This window comes from Zingiber officinale, chromosome 4A, assembly GCF_018446385.1.
Source record: "Zingiber officinale cultivar Zhangliang chromosome 4A, Zo_v1.1, whole genome shotgun sequence".
Taxonomy (NCBI): Eukaryota; Viridiplantae; Streptophyta; class Magnoliopsida; order Zingiberales; family Zingiberaceae; genus Zingiber; species Zingiber officinale.
Genome location: NC_055992.1, coordinates 6,127,688 through 6,143,856, shown reverse-complemented (window position 1 = coordinate 6,143,856; position 16,169 = coordinate 6,127,688). Strand labels below are relative to the sequence as shown.

Below are 16,169 nucleotides of genomic sequence, written 5' to 3'. Positions count from 1 at the left end.
ACATCATAAATTTTATACCGAGCTAAATTTTTATTAAGCTAAATCAAATTTTTAGTAAAAATCAAATTATTCGATTTGTTTGATTTTATTGAAAATTCGATTCGATTTAGTTCGATTTTTATCAAAAATTGATTCAGTTCGATTTGTTTGAAAAAAAATTGATTCGGTTCGATTCAATTAATTCGATTCGATTTTAACTGAATACTCACCCCTAATCAAACGCTACTCAAATATAGATGAATCTCATCTGAGGTAATAAAAGAAACAACGGAAACACGGCAAATTAAACAATTGCCACATCCAATTTCTCTTATCGCCAGTACGAATAAACAACAGTTAAATGAGACAGAATAACTATAAGTTACAAAGGAAAAAACTAGTGAATAGAAATCACACACACAGACAAAAAAAATAATTCAGCTTACAGAAACAACATTTAGCCAATGCACTTCGATGACATGAATTAGAGGAGAACATTGAAGTGACTGGCTCTGAGCTAGCGCAGTGGAAACCAGTATCTTATCCTGGTCTTCTCAATTTCACATTCAGATTAATTTCCTTGTAAGAACTGACCTTCTCAGCCGCCTTGCGCAATGGCCTTCCGACAGAAAATCTCTTTGGGATTCCGAGCTCATCCAACTCTGAAGACATACTAGAATCCTGCTTCTCGCTTATTTTTGCAGATGTACTAGTGCTAGAAGAAGTTGGAGAATCCCTTTTATCAGAAGTTTCCACATGTAAATCTTTGTTCTTAATGGAAAAAACTAAAAATTGAGTGTCCTCTATCTTTGGTAGATGTGATTCAGGCATTGGATTACTGGATCCCCTCCTCAATGATTTTCTACTTCAGAAGAATGATCAAAATTTGCAATAAAAAAAGTTGAAGATCATTCCAGAGTGTGTGATATAGATTACCTTATTTCAACAGCCTTTTTTCCCACGGATATCACTTGCTGGGAAACTGGCATCACAGCATCAATCTTGTCCAACTCCAGGGATTTACAAGATCCTGGTTTCAAAGGCAAAGTCTTGGCTTGCAAGGACCTGATTAAGAAAAAAGAACAAGTCCAGTGCTTCTCGAGAACAGGAAAAAAGCACATGTACCATGTCTAATGAAGTGAAGGTATAAGTTTCACATAATGGGCATCAAATAGTTGGAACTAACACTGCTTGATGATTATGATATCAAGACATAATACCTTCTACCCTCATCCTTCCCCTCTAGGACTTTCTTATGGCTCATTGGTAGTATAACATCATCAATCTTGAGCAAATCCTCTCTGATTTCACACGATTCAGATTCAATGGATGCTAGTCGTAAGGACCTTCTGCTAAAATAGTATGAGACCATTTACACTACTTTTCAAAGAGTAACCAGTTATAAGAAACATCATGAAAGTATAAATGACCTTTTCCCATCTGTGTTTCCCACTTGTTCCATCAGAACTGTAGATCCAAAAGCTGTGAAGTAAAACAATTGGCATACAAGGGAACCCAATGAATTATAATGCCGAATGCATACAAGTTAACTATAGAACCAGTCTAAGTGCCAACTTACAGTGATCTTTCAGTTTACGCCTCTTGTTGGGATTGCTAGTTTGCTTGTCTTTAAGAACATCACTTGCATTTACTTCAACCTCTTCACACTTGATGCTACTCAACTTTAGCAGTTTGAGGGGAAAAACAATGAGAAAAGGGGAAGCCAAAGTCACATTAAAAATTCATTTACTACCTGATAACCAATCTTGTCGACAAGTTCTTTCATTAAATTATCTTTCTCCTAAGTTGAATTAAAGTATAGTCAGTTAAATATACAAGAACAACAATGTACAACCAAAGTAAAATTATACACATACCTCTAATTCTGACGTCTTGATTTTAAGTAATGATGACATGCAACCAAGTTCATGCTGCAAGGCTTTTAGCTACATACAAAAATTCACTTGATAAAAATCATCATCACCTAAAAGAAACTTATTCAAAACTGCAAATAATTGACAGTCGATTATCCCTTTCATAGTTGAAAGATAAAAAATACCAGAAGAGGTAGATCATAATTAAGTCAAAATAACATACTCTGTCTTTCCTCATGTTAAGCTCCTGTGCATCAAAACTTGGATCAGGCAATAAAAAATAACTAATCTTCAAGCATTGAACAATGAGACAAGGAACCAACCGCAAACATATCAGAGTTAACCCGAGCCAAGTGCCAGTTCTGTTGATTGCTTTTATGCAACTTGTTCTGAAGTTTTTTCAACTCAATGTCGCTTAATTCTATTAGTTTACTGCCAAAACAAGAACCGAGAAAAAAAAAAATCAATCAATACATCAGAAATCGAAGAATTTGACAAACTTAATCACATACTTTTTCTCTGCAAGAAGCTTCAACAAGTTAGTATTTTCCTGGCACGAGAATCAACCTTATCAGAGATAACCCAAAATAAGAAGAAGCAAAGATCTTTTTTTAGCAAATAAAAATCGAATTTGGAAGAGGGAAATCAAAACTCTAAAAAGGATCCAAGAATACCATCATGAGCTGAGAGACGCAGTCCTTGGAGCTCACATCCATGAACTTTCCCTCCTCGATTACGGCGCTTGCCATTGCGGACGTCCCCGCACTCGCCGTGTTAGTGATATCGGACAATCTTTTCCGAACAGCAGAGAGGCCAACCAAGTTCGGTAACCTATCTCCGCCCTCTGCGCTCACTGCAACACCAACCGAGCGAGGACCACCAAAATCAGTTTTTTCAGCCCTAACCCTAATGTGAGGATCCAACGAGAGGAGACAGGAAGATAACCTGCAGCGCTTCTACCGGTGCCAGTCAGCGAGCGATGAAGACCTCCGTCCCCCATGATCACTCCGGAGAAGCGGGGAGAAGGATCACAGCCAAGGAAACCAGGGGAAGGAGGAGGCGGAGGAGGAGGAAAAGCGGAGGAGATCGCGATGGCTAGCCAACGGCTATCTGAGCGAGTGGGAGAAAGTATTCAAATTAATAAACTTTTGCAATGTTTTTTTTTCAAATTCATTCATATATGTTTCTCGTTTCCTATTTACACCCACTTTTTAAAAATATTTCAACCTCATCATCTTTTTCACATATTAGATTTTTTACTTACAATTTATAAAGCAATCTCAAAAATATTATCAATCAAAATATTTTTCTTTTCTTCATGATTTCATACTTATTTCTTCCCATAATATATTTTTCACTTTTGCTCTGTTTACTTGAAGGATAGATTCATAAACTAAGGAAAGTTTTTCATGTAGAAAACTTTCCTCCATTTATTTCACATAAAAAGATAGATTTGATATCCTTTCCATTGTTTAATCTAAAATAATGGACAAAGGATTTATAAATCCATCAGTTGATTCATTTGTGAATAAAATTTTTCCACCCAAAATCGGGTGGAAAGCCTCTTTCCTTCCTTCCTCGTCACGTAATTGCCTCGACCACGCGCGTAGGCTGCACTATGCGGTTGCCGACCTCGGGTATGTTCGAACAGCGATAATAATGAAAAAAAACAAAAAAAAAGAAGAGAGTAATTTTGATGGAGGAAATAGCTGGTAATTCGTCCAAGCCCAACTGGATAAAGGATGAGAGGAAGACGACGCTAAAGCAGAGGAAGAAGAAACAGACAAGTTTTGCAATGAATGAAAGCTATGAAAAAACCCTTGTCTGTTGCTGTCACCGTCATCTTCGAGGTATTAGAAACAGTCGACAGAGGAGGAGGACAGAGAGGGAAAAGAAAGAGAGGAACGACATTTCTTGCCTCTCCAACAACAAAAAAAGCATCGGTATCGCCAGAGGAGGAGGATGAAGAGGGAAAAGGAAAACCAGCCATGGACAACTGCTTGGGCAGAGCTGTGAGTTCTAAAAGAGGGAGGGAAAGCAGCCGCTTGTTGTCGTTGGCCGCTCGCGAAGGAAGGCCTTGCACGGCAGCTCCCGAAGGAAAGGGAGGTCCTCTGCTAACGTTGTTTTTTTTTCTTTTTTCTTCTGTGAGTTTTTCTCTTTTCACGTGTCCTTTTTTTCCAGGATTCATTTCATCGCCGTCGTCGAAGAAGGATGAAGAGGAAAAAGGAAAAGCAACCATGGGAGACTGCTTGGGTAGGGCTGCGAGTTCTAAAAGAGGGAGGAAAAGTGACCACTTGTGGTCATTGGTTGCTCACAAAGGAGGCTTTGCGCAACAACTCACTAAAGGAAGGGAGGTCTTGCACTAATGTTGTTCTATGTTTTTTCTTTTTTTTTTCTTCTACGAGTTTCTGTCTTTTCCCTCCTTTTCTGTGGATTTATTTCTCTTCCCTCTCCTTTATCTTCTTTCGCGCAGAGGACTCTACTTTCAAAATGAATCCTTTCCTTTCTCTATGCACCCTTCGGAGTAAACATAACATTAATTAAAAATAATTTGTTGTTTTGATAATTTTTTAAAGGAAAGTACCCTTAGAGCATATAGAGCTCCTACTGTGAGCTGACTTCAAAGAAAGCACCCTTCACATTTGGTTTTAATCGAAGAAGCAGCTCCGTGGTCGCTTCTTCAACTTTTTATTTTTTTATATTAATTTTTTTAATAATTGTTATATATATATACAGAGTTGTTCCCCTGCGGAACAACTCTTGCGGAACGGTGCGGACCTGCCCCCGTGGCAGGTCCGTGTCAATGTTATTTTTTTCCGCGTCAGTTTTTATCTTTGCAGTCCTAATTTCTAGCCCACCCCTTCCTCCCCTTCCTCCTTCCTCCTCCTTCGTCGCGACAGCCGCCGACCCCTTCCTCCTCCTTCGTCGCGACAGCACCCGCCGACCCCTTACTCCCCTTCCTCCTCCCTCCTCCTTCGTCGTGACGCACTCGCCGCGAGGAAACTCCACAGACGCGGAAACCTCGTCGCGCCCAAAGCTAGGGTGTCGCGACCCGCCGCGAGGAAACTCCACAGACGCGGAAACCTCGTCGCGCCCAAAGCTAGGGTTTCGTCCCCTTCCTCCTTCGTCACCGTCGCACCTGCACCCTCCGCTTTCATCTTCTCACTTTCGCCACGAGCAGAACTCCGCTCGCGACCGGCGCCGTCAGGTTATCTTGAAAGGAAGAGTTGAGAAAGGAAGAGTTCTTGAACTATTTTCGAAGATTTCAGATTGTCCCTCAACAGGTTATCTTTTTTTTAGCTTATAAGTTTTGAACATTTTAGCTCCATAAATTGATTACATATTTCCACAGATGACATATTAGAAGTATTTGTTGCTAGTGAAAAACCAATGCGTTGGATTCTTAGCTATGCTATAAAAACCATAAATAGTTTGTGAAAAAATGGTTTAAATTTTAGGAAGGAAAAAGGAGTGCCATTATGTTTAGAGCAGATCATTATTAATGCATGAGGTTCATATAATTTCAATAATACACTGACCTCTCAGATGAAGTTCCAAAGTTTTGCAGACTGATTATTTAGACTGTAAGGTTCCCATCCCTCGCAAGTAAGAGAATTTAATTGAATTAAACTTGTAGTTTTGATTTTATAATAAGTGCATGATCAATGTTACATCAATTAAGAATATCAGTGTAGATGAATCTGTGATTTGTTATCCGACATCACTTAATTTTTTTTATTTGACACTGTATCATCAAGTCAAATAACTTATAATCTGTGATTTGTTATTTGGCGTTTTCTCTATTATATTGTTTGCAAATTTGACTTTATAAAAAATAACTTATATTTTTTATTTATTTATCTACTTATATATTGTCAAATGTAATGCGAGGAGCTTCAGAAATGGAAGAAAATACAGTTGATGATCAAGAATTCATTCCCCAAGTTGCAGATGATAGAAAGCCAAAAATTGGAATGGAATTCTCATCACTAGAGGAGGCATATTCATTCTATAATCAATATGCACGAGAAGCTGGATTTAGTTCAAGGATAAACACAAGCAAGAAAAATAAGATAACAAATGAAGTGACATGGAAACAATTTGTTTGCTTTAAAGAGGCTCATACAGACTTAATGCGGTCGAATAAACAATCAAAAGTTGATCATGTATCAAGGGAAAGAGCACGTGGCGCAGTTAGAACGGGTTGTAAGTCGAATATTGCATTTATCAAGAAATAGGCCGGACCTAATTGGGTTGTCAGTAACTTCATAGAAGCCCACAATCATCCACTCTCGACTCCATCAAAGGTGCATTTGCTACGCTCACATCGTAATATTTCAGCAGCAAAGAAAACATTGACAAAACAGTTTTCAGAGGCCAATGTACCAACTTGTCAACAAATGCGAATATTGGAGATAGAGTATGGAGGGCCTGAGGGAGTCGGTTGCACAGAAAGAGATATTAGAAATTTTGGAGAAAAATCTAAGAGATGAACAAAAGGGTATTGATGCTGAATCACTGATAGAGTTTTTTACATCTGAGCAAGATAAAAATTCAGCTTTTTTCTTTGATTATGAGACAGATTCAGATAACAGATTTAGTAGGTGTTTTTGGGTTGATCATGTATCAAGGAGGGCATACAGTGTATTTGGTGATGTAGTTGTATTTGATACGACATATAACACTAACAAATATGGCTTGATTTTGGCACCCTTTGTAGGAGTTAATCATCGTCATCAGACAATTCTTTTTGATTGTGGGTTTCTTAGTGATGAGAAAACTGAGTCTTTTATTTGGTTGCTTACAAAGTTCTCAGAAGCCATGCCTAAAGGTTCACCAAATATTATCATCACTGATCAAGATCCTGCTATGACAAAAGCAATTGCACAAGTTTTCCCTCAAACAGTGCATCGATATTGTTTGTGGCATATATTGAATAAATTCCCAGATAAATTAGACCCTTTGACTTTTCGAAACCACTATCACAGCATAAAGAACGTCATTGTAAATTCTACAACACCTGATGATTTTGAGAAGTCATGGGGAGAGACTATCAAGGATGCTAACTTAGAGAAAAATGATTGGTTGTCCTTGATGTATGAATTGAGACACAGATGGGTGCCAACATATTTTAGTCATGTATTTTCTGCAGGAATGTCAAGTAGCCAAAGATCTGAAGGCTCACATGCATTTTTCAAGAAATATGTCTCAAATAAGAACTCATTAATGGATTTTATCACACGTTTTAATAGAGCATTGAGGCATCAAAGACACAATGAGTTAGTTGCGGACCATATTGATATGAATGAGCAACCCAGAGTTAATACAACCTGGCCACTGGAAACTCAAATGGTTAAGCTGTACACAAAAAACAATGGCTCGAGTTTCAAAGTGAAATGACTGAGAGTCATAGCTATTATGTGCAACAGTCATTTACAGGAGTTGCCTCAGCGGTTTACCACGTGATGAAATTTCAAAGTTCTTCTTCCTCAAAATTAAGAGTGCTCACGCATGACAAACAAAGAGATTACATATCATGTAGCTGCACAAAATTTGAGTTTGAGGGCATTCCATGCAGACATATGTTAGCTTTTTTTCGTATCAACCAAGTGTTTCATTTACCTGATACATATATACTCAAACGATGAACACGACTTGCAAAAGTTGGAGCAATATATGCTTTAGGGGAGCAAAATGTCATTGATGATCCAGATTCAGAAAGGTATTTGATGTCGAGGCATTCGAGGTTATCCTATAAAGCTTCCGTGTTAGTTGATGATGCATCTTTGAGTAATGAAAGGACAACCTTCTTGGATGAACAATTCGATTGTATCTACAATAAAATTCAAGAGATGTCCATTAGTACAACATGCAGTAAAAGAAGTCAAAGAAAAAAAATCCATTGATGAGGGTCTTGGTATTATTGATCCTTCTACAGTAAGAACAAAGGGATGTGGGAAGAGATTAAAATCATCAAAGGAGAAATCTACATCAAATTCTAGGCTTTGTTGTGGATGCGGACAACGAGGAGTATCACATGACAAGCATAACTGTCCCAATTTGCAACAAGGGTTTGTGTCGATTAATTTTTTCATTTTTATTATATGTTTCTTACAAATAAATTTATTTTATTATATTTATTATATGACAATGTGTCACTTATCAGATCGATTGAAGATAATAATCATATCAGTCTTGACGACACATATGAACTTGATTTGGGATCTATCGCGGGTACTATGAAAATTTTAATTTATTAAATTATAGTGGTTTATTGTTTATTGAGAAAATGAGATTAATAAATTATCTTTATTGTTACAGGTTCTAGTAACATGCGCTAGGATGTCGTAATTATCTATGGCTAGTATGTATTCATCTATTTCCTTTACTGCAATTTTTTTTGTATTGAATGCATACTTCTAAAGAGTCTAGTATAGAATGTATACTTCTAAATCATACTGTTTCATAATGCATTAATTGATAGTATGTATTTTATTTGGATTTAGTAGATGCAATTGAGTTATTTTGTTTGTTCAGATGGTACACTATCATCAGTGTCTTGTTGTATGTTATTTTGTTTGTTGATAGCTGTTAGATTAGCAAATTAGCGCTATTTTTATGATACTTGAGATCTGCTAGCCCTTTCTTATGATAAATCTAGAGTTAACTGTAAGTGGGTGTTTAGGGGCTAAAGGTTCAATTGGTGGCCAGTGGATACACTCATGTTCATGGTCCCGACTATAGTGGCACTTCTCTAGTGAATAAGTTGTGTAAATTTAGTTTTTTTTTTTTTTTGATTGATTGTCAGGTACCAGTATCCATTACTAGCTAGGTATCATGGGGTGACTTAATAGAGGCATACATAGTACAACCTCCTTTTGGTGTGAAATTTTGTAAATTCAACTATAGTCTTCTTTATCTTAGGTTATTTGAAGTGCTTCAAACCACTTTATCTCTTAGTATGCTGAGTGTTATTTTTTTTATTTATGTGGATAATATAATTATTACTCCTGAAAGAATACAATGAAATTTTAAACCATGGGTCTAAGCGTCTTGGAGTGCTTGCTTGTCTCAGGTTAGAACTTGTCTATGCATTGCAGTCTGCTTTCCGCACAATTTGCCTTATCTATATCGTGTCTGGAATTTGTTGGTTACAATATATTTGATGATGGGAAGCATATCATTCTTCTTATTGTAGTGGTGGCCGAAGCAAAATTTAAAGAAATTATGATATCATATGAAGCTATAAAATTGGAGAGGAAAAATCAAGAGTGCTGATACTTCGCAAGCAGAAAAAAAAACAAAGCAAGCTGGGGAACGCTGAAATGGTTTGAGCACAGGAGCATTGCTCTTCCATGGTGTTCATTTCCTTCCCTGAAGTGTTGAGCTTCAGCAATTGTTTTTTCTTCCTTCTGGAACCTTATATTTACTTCCCTCTGGAACCTTGCATTTACTGTATGAGAATCATTTACTTCCCATGTAACTGAAATGAGTATCATTTGTGAAATGGTTGTTTTTTTTTCTGACCGATGCTCCTCTGAACCTTGCATTTACCGTATAAACAGTTCAACCGCAGAAATATGCCATCAAGTTCGTTTATGCAGCAGGTTCTAGGTCTAAGTGCAGATAAAGCAATGAGACTTGCAGCACTTCTCATTACAAATTACATTACACTTCCAGAACTTAATCAACTTGTCTACTTATTTTCCAAATTACTTAGACCAAAGATGACCCTTCAGTTTTTTCATATACAATGAGACTTGCAACACTTCTCCTTCTCCTATAGGATACTATTGGAAATTAAAATAAGTCCATCCAGTAAAGTTCAAAAGCATAATTATGCTTCATATGTACTCACAAAGTTACATATATATCCTTATGAAAAAAAGAAAAGAGCAGAAGGAATAGGAAGTTTTTACCTAAAAAATTCCGAACATTGAAGAAAACCCACACAGCAAGCTGGCAGTAACCAAAATCCTAATTTCAGTTTACACAATACATGATCAATAGATATTGGTTATTAGAGAATAGACATGACCTAGTTCTCACCAAGGAGAAAAGAATAGATTTAGCCTAGTAAACCATCCAAAACTAAGATGGAAGAGACAATGAGGCTTATGCACTAGCCAATGGTGTAACAGAAGCCATTGACGGACTTCTGATATAGTTGAGCAGAGATGCAGAATGTGGTGATGATGCCGTTTTTGCCCTCCCCTTATCAATCATCGGCATTATCATTAAATCATGATAATTTCATCCATTGGAAGACGGCTTGCGGGTACACCAGTCAGAAGCGAGTTTCGTTAATCATGCAAGTTCAAGAGATATGTTTACAACATAAATTTTGACAAATAAATGTCAACATCATCCATAAATAAAAAAAATCAAATGTCAACATCATCCATAATTACATTTCTTTATCACATTACAACACTAGTACTATTTAACTAGGCCAACCAACAAACAAAACAAGTATATAGCCAAAAGAATTAAGTTCACTATCACTAATAGCCAGACCATAAGTGGTACATTCCAATTTTCCATATTATGTCCAGGATAAGCAATGTGTTCACTCCCCACCCTCTCCGCTCTTGACAACATCCTAAAATGTACATCATTAGTGTCTTCATTTAGTCCAGTATCAGACCTCACCCACTTTAACCATCCATGATGCTTACATCCATAATATAGTCTTCTTGGGTTCTTGATCGATCTAGAGACTAGCACCAATGCTCTTTGTCCGCAGTCCCTGCATCGCACAGTTTCATATTTGGTATGGTTGATGCTGCTATTACTTGATGATGTCATTCAAGCACAACCTAAAAAGTAAAATTTGACCAAATTAAGCTAAACAATAGCAATTTGCTTAAGTAATGGGAAATCACACAATTTTATGATAAATTCGACCAATTTGCATTAAAAGTAGCCACAATTTACATTAAAATACCTAAATTTTATGACATCATATTTTGTAATAAGTAAATATCAGTGTTTATAGTGAGACAAAATTAATGAACCAGTGTCATTTTCAAGAATGCAATCAGGAAGATTAAGAAATGATAATGAATAGATGCTATATAATAATCAGGCAACTGATGTTATCCAACTAAAAAATAAATGTGACGGTCATCAAAAAAGTAGCAGGTTTGGAAACACACGGTTGCCACTATAAGAACTATATGATGTTTTACCAAGTGAAAATCTGTGTGGTAGCTTTTAAACAGCAGCATCATTCAGTAGTATTTCATGAGCCATAAATTCCCAACAAAATCACCATGATTGAAGTAAGCAATTCATACATCACATCTGGCCTAAAATTTCCTTCAATTCACAAAAAAGTGAAACATTTTTAAGACAACATACTTTTTGTTTATGTTAAAGATGACTTATTTGAAAATGAAATAATCATCTTTAGTTCATGTGATAGTCATTTATAGTCACTCCTTACAGCACAAAAATACAACACAATAATTATATATCATTTTAATGTTTAATATGATACAACTAATTTCAATTAAGTGTCTTATCACAATTCTGTAAATGTCTTACTAATATTAATGGTTCACAAGTCATCTTGATTATGATAATCTTGGATGCATCTTGCAGCACCACTATCATTGCTCAGTAGCATAGTTCAACTTCAAAGAAATGAATTGCACGCTTTGTGTAAAAAAGCAATTATACACACAAAGCTATTTTTGAAAAGAAAACCAAGCAATAGAGTGTACCGTCGAGGAGAACAAATGAAGGGAAGTGTGGTGTGGTGCGGAAAAACCCTAGCTTCAGGTTGCCATCAAGTAACAATAGATAGGAAACCCTAGCTTTGGCACGATGAAGGAGGAAGGGGCCTGTTTGTTTCCCCTCTTCTGCAGGTGCGACGATGACGAAGGAGGAAGGGGACGAAACCCTAGCTTTGGGCGTGACGAGGTTTCCGCGTCTGTGGAGTTTCCTCACGGCGGGTGCGTCGCGACAAAGGAGGAGGGAGGAGGAAGGGGAGTAAGGGGTCGGCGGGTGCTGTCGCGACGAAGGAGGAGGAAGGAGGAAGGGGTTGGCGGCTATCGCGACGAAGGAGGATGAAGGGGTCGGCGGCTATCGCGACGAAGGAGGAGGAAGGAGGAAGGGGAGGAAGGGGTCGGCGGCTGTCGCGACGAAGGAGGAGGAAGGAGGAAGGGGAGGAAGGGGTCGGCGGTTGCATCGCGACGAAGGAGGAGGAAGGAGGAAGGGGTCGGCGGGTGCGTGGGCTAGAAATTAGGGCTGCAAGGATAAAAACTGACGCGGGAAAAAAATAACGTTGACACGGACCTGCCACGGGGGCAGGTCCACACCGTTCCACAAGAGTTGTTCCGTAGGGGAACAACTATATATATATATATATATATATATATAAACGTCTAAATTTCTTGCCGTTGTTTACCTTTAAATAATTATTCAACGGTTAAAATTTAATTTTTTAATTTATAAAGAAACTATAAATATTGAATCAATTTCATTTTTTTCATTCATCCCACTGCTACCTTTGCGCTCTACTCATTTCTTCCTTTTATTCTCTATTTGTATTCAAGATAGATTAAAATCTCAATACTTCCTTTACAAATCATTTGAATTCTTCAAATACAGAAGGAAATACATATTCTCAAAATACTCGCATTCCTCCAAATATCCAATATTCTCATATTTTATCTCTCACACAATATCCTCTAAATTTTTAAAATATTTCATATGTTCCACAATATTCTCCAAATTTCTCAAATTCCCAAAGTTCTCAAAAATTTTTGACGAATCAAGTAACACCGCCCCAGCTCCATTTAGTATGTATCCACCCTAAGTTTCGTCAGCCATGGGTAGCCAACTTGGGATGTCTTATCTTTATGTATTTTCTCTTACTCAACCACCTGTCATACTTTCGAATGAATCAAGAAGAGCTACTATTGATCTATCTATCAGCGACAAAGAATCTCTAATACTATCATATGTTCCAGCAACTCAGTTGCCACCGTACTTATCACAAGAAGAGTGCGAAGTTGGGCTGGAGAAAAATGAATCAAAACGAAGATTTTGGTCTCTTGATTAGGGATGTAAATGAACCAAATGGTTCGCGAGCTATTCGGAGCTCGATTCGGTAAAAAGCTCGTTCGATGTCGTTCGTTTATCTTATCGAGCCGAGCTCGAGCTCGATTTCGAGCTCGACAATTTTATCGAGCCGAGCTCGAGCTTAAGGATATTTGGCTCGTGAGCTCGTGAACATGTTCGTATATAGGCTCGCGAGCCAAAAAAACGAGCCTTAAACCGAGCCAAAAAAACGAGCTCTAAAATGAGCCAAAAAAATGAGTTCTAAAACGAGCCTTAAAATGAGCTTTAAAACGAGCCTTAAAATGAGCTCTAAAATAAGCTAAAAACGAGCTCTAAACGAGCCCGAGCTCACTTAACGAATTAGGCTCGTTAACTTTGATAATCGAGCTAATAACGAGTCAAGCTCGAACTGTTCGCGAGCTTGATAATTCTAAAACGAGCCAAGCTCGAGCCTTGTGAAAAAAGCTCGATTCGAGCTCGAGCTGAGCTCGAGCCCGAATATAACTTAAACGAGCCGAGCTCGAGCCTAATACTGTTCGGCTCATTTACATCCCTACTCTCTATGAAGATGTGGTCCTTGCAAAGTCATAGACAACTATAACACCGATGCAATCATTGGTAATGACCAAAATGACCAAGCTTTTTGGAAACGTATAACTAATTACTACACCAAGCATCGCTCCATTGGATCTATGATGAGAAGTTATCAGCGACGGAAATCACATTATTATATGTTTTCACCAATGGTAAATGAATTTTCTAAAACTTATAATAATTTGTATACTCATCGTCAAAGCAGTTGGAGTGACGATAATGTGTTGGAGAATGCACTGAATATGTGGAAAGTCAATAACAATAACAAGGATTTTAAGTATATGCTGATACGGTGCGTGATTGCGGGGTCGGTCAGCAGACGTGGTCGAAGGTCAAGTCTGCGAGAAGGTCAAAAGTCAAGCCTATGAGGCAGTCAAAAGTCTAACTTGCATGACGGTCAGAAGTCAAGCCTACGTCATAGTCAAAAGTCTGGCCAGATGGGGGTCAAAAACCCCACTTAGGTGGAAAATAGAGGGCCTGGTTCAGCTTACAAAATGACCCAGGGCTGATAGAAGCAACCGTCGGGGGAGAGTCCCGCCTGATAAATAAAAGTTTGGGTTGGCCAGGACGGGTCAGTCGGGAAACACAGGTCTGGTCGGAAAATACAGGGACGAGCCTATGAGGAAATGCAAGGTTAAACGTACAGGTCGGAATGTGCCAACCAAGGATACAGGTCAGGACTTATGGCCTTGCGGCACACCATAGAGGCAAAGCATACAGGTCGGGATGTGCCAACCAAGGATACAGGTCAGGACTTATGTCCTTGCGGCACACCATAGAGGTTAAGCGTACAGGTCGGGATGTGCCAACTAAGGATACAGGTCAGGACTTATGTCCTTGCGGCACACCATAGAGGTTAAGCGTACAGGTCGGGATGTGCCAACCAAGGATATAGGTCGAGACTTATGGCCTTATAGCACACCAGAGGCAAAGCGTACAGGTCGGGAAGTGCCAACCAAGGATACAGGTCAGGACTTATAGCCTTGCGGCACACCATAGAGGCAAAGTGTACAGGTCAAGATGTGCCAACCCATGATACAGGTTAGGACTTATGGCCTTGTGACACACTAGAGGCAAAGCGTACAAGTCGGGATGTGCCAACCAAGGATACAGGTCAAGACTTATGGCCTTGCGGCACACCATAGAGGCAAAGCGTACAGGTCGGGATGTGTCAACCAAGGATACAGGTCAGGACTTATGGCCTTGCGATACACCAGAGGCAAAGCGTACAGGTCGGGATGCGCCAACCCAGGATACAGGTCAGGACTTATGGCCTTGCGACACACCATAGAGGCAAAGCGTACAGGTCGGGATGTGCCAACCAAGGATACAGGTCATGACTTATGGCCTTGCGGCATATCATAGAGGCAAAGTGCACAGGTCAGGAGTCTGCTATATGAGAAGCACAGAACAAAGTCAGATACATAGGTCCGGAAGCGATATGAGGTAAGGCAAGTCGGGAGTCTGCCATATGAGAAGCACAGAGCAAGGTCAAAGCGTACAGGTCGGGATGTGCCAACCAATGATACAGGTCAGGACTTATGGCCTTGCGGTACACCAGAGGCAAAGTGTACAGGTCGGGATGCGCCAACCCAGGATACAGGTCAGGACTTATGACCTTGCGACACACCATATAGGCAAAGCGTACAGGTCGGGATGTGCGAACCAAGGATACAGGTCAGGACTTATAGCCTTGCGGCACATCATAGAGGCAAAGCACACAGGTCAGGAGTCTGCCATATGAGAAGCACAGAACAAAGTCAGATACACAGGTCCGGAAGCGATACGAGGTAAGGCAGGTCGGGAGTCTGCCATATGAGAAGCACAGAGCGAGTCAGAGGTACAGGTCTAGAAGCGATACCAAGTAACGTAGGTCAGGAGTCTGCCCTACGAGTAACACAGAGCAGTGTTAGAGGCACAAGTCGGGAGGCAATACCAAATCGGGGTTAGCGAGTATAAAGACCCAACTTAGGGATCATGGACTAAGGAAACCAGGCACTACACGACAAGCAAACAAGGGAATCGTAACCACCTGTTAGAGAATAATCAGAGTGTCAGGGAATATACTAACGGTCGAGGGCTCATTACCCCTCCGATTCTTCCGCCAACCTATAGGGGGATGTCATGTGTCATTTACCGCTAGACAAAGCCTGACATTCGATATTTCCTGACACCCGTCAGACTCCAGAAACACCCGTTGCAGTATAAAAAAGGGATGCTTTGTCCCTTACGCAGGTATGCTCACTCGTCATTTCACACTCGTCCTTTACTTTTTGTCCTTTCTCTTTTGCTTCTGGGGAAGAAGTACCTGACTTGAGCGTCGGAGGGCCTGACCCGGGGACTTTTTCCCTGGTTTCTGGTCTTTAACGACTGGTGGGCCCGTCTGAGTGTGTGCAGGGTCCTAACTTCATTGCATTCGTCATCACCCCCCGTCATCTACCCTGGAGAGCCCTGGAGGAGGGCGCCAGATCGACCCAACCTTGTAGCGACTTCCCGTCAACACCAGCAACAACGCGACTCACCTTCATCCGACTCAGCTTTCAGAACTGATCTCAGGCCCGCTTGCCTTCTCCTGGCTGCAACCGATGGCATGGATCACTAGTCGCTGGGCATGTGACTTGCAGGCTCGGTTGGAATCTCCGTCGATCGGTC

The 16,169-nt window shown here is 39.6% G+C and overlaps 2 protein-coding genes across 6 annotated transcripts; one reads left to right on the top strand and one right to left on the bottom strand.

The window, feature by feature from the left end:
• Positions 1-283: 283 nt before the first annotated feature.
• LOC121969399 (shugoshin-1-like) lies at positions 284-2,974 on the bottom strand. Of its 5 annotated transcripts, none has more exons than XM_042519492.1 (12): positions 2,799-2,974; positions 2,528-2,706; positions 2,366-2,403; positions 2,177-2,285; positions 2,077-2,100; positions 1,857-1,925; positions 1,733-1,780; positions 1,559-1,661; positions 1,410-1,461; positions 1,200-1,331; positions 916-1,044; positions 284-844 (listed from the first exon to the last, which is right to left on the bottom strand). In XM_042519492.1, the coding sequence occupies exons 1-12, from the start codon at positions 2,851-2,853 to the stop codon at positions 520-522; spliced, it is 1,263 nt and encodes a 420-aa protein (XP_042375426.1). In that variant the 5' UTR covers positions 2,854-2,974; the 3' UTR covers positions 284-519. The 5 variants fall into 5 exon arrangements, with proteins under 5 accessions (XP_042375426.1, XP_042375430.1, XP_042375427.1 ...); XM_042519496.1 differs by having other exon boundaries at positions 284-694; positions 2,799-2,973; XM_042519493.1 differs by having other exon boundaries at positions 1,200-1,328; positions 2,799-2,972.
• Positions 2,975-3,254: 280 nt separating this feature from the next.
• Positions 3,255-4,368, top strand: LOC121969402. Its single transcript, XM_042519499.1, has 2 exons — positions 3,255-3,959; positions 4,035-4,368. The coding sequence occupies exons 1-2, from the start codon at positions 3,653-3,655 to the stop codon at positions 4,217-4,219; spliced, it is 492 nt and encodes a 163-aa protein (XP_042375433.1). The 5' UTR covers positions 3,255-3,652; the 3' UTR covers positions 4,220-4,368.
• Positions 4,369-16,169: the final 11,801 nt, after the last annotated feature.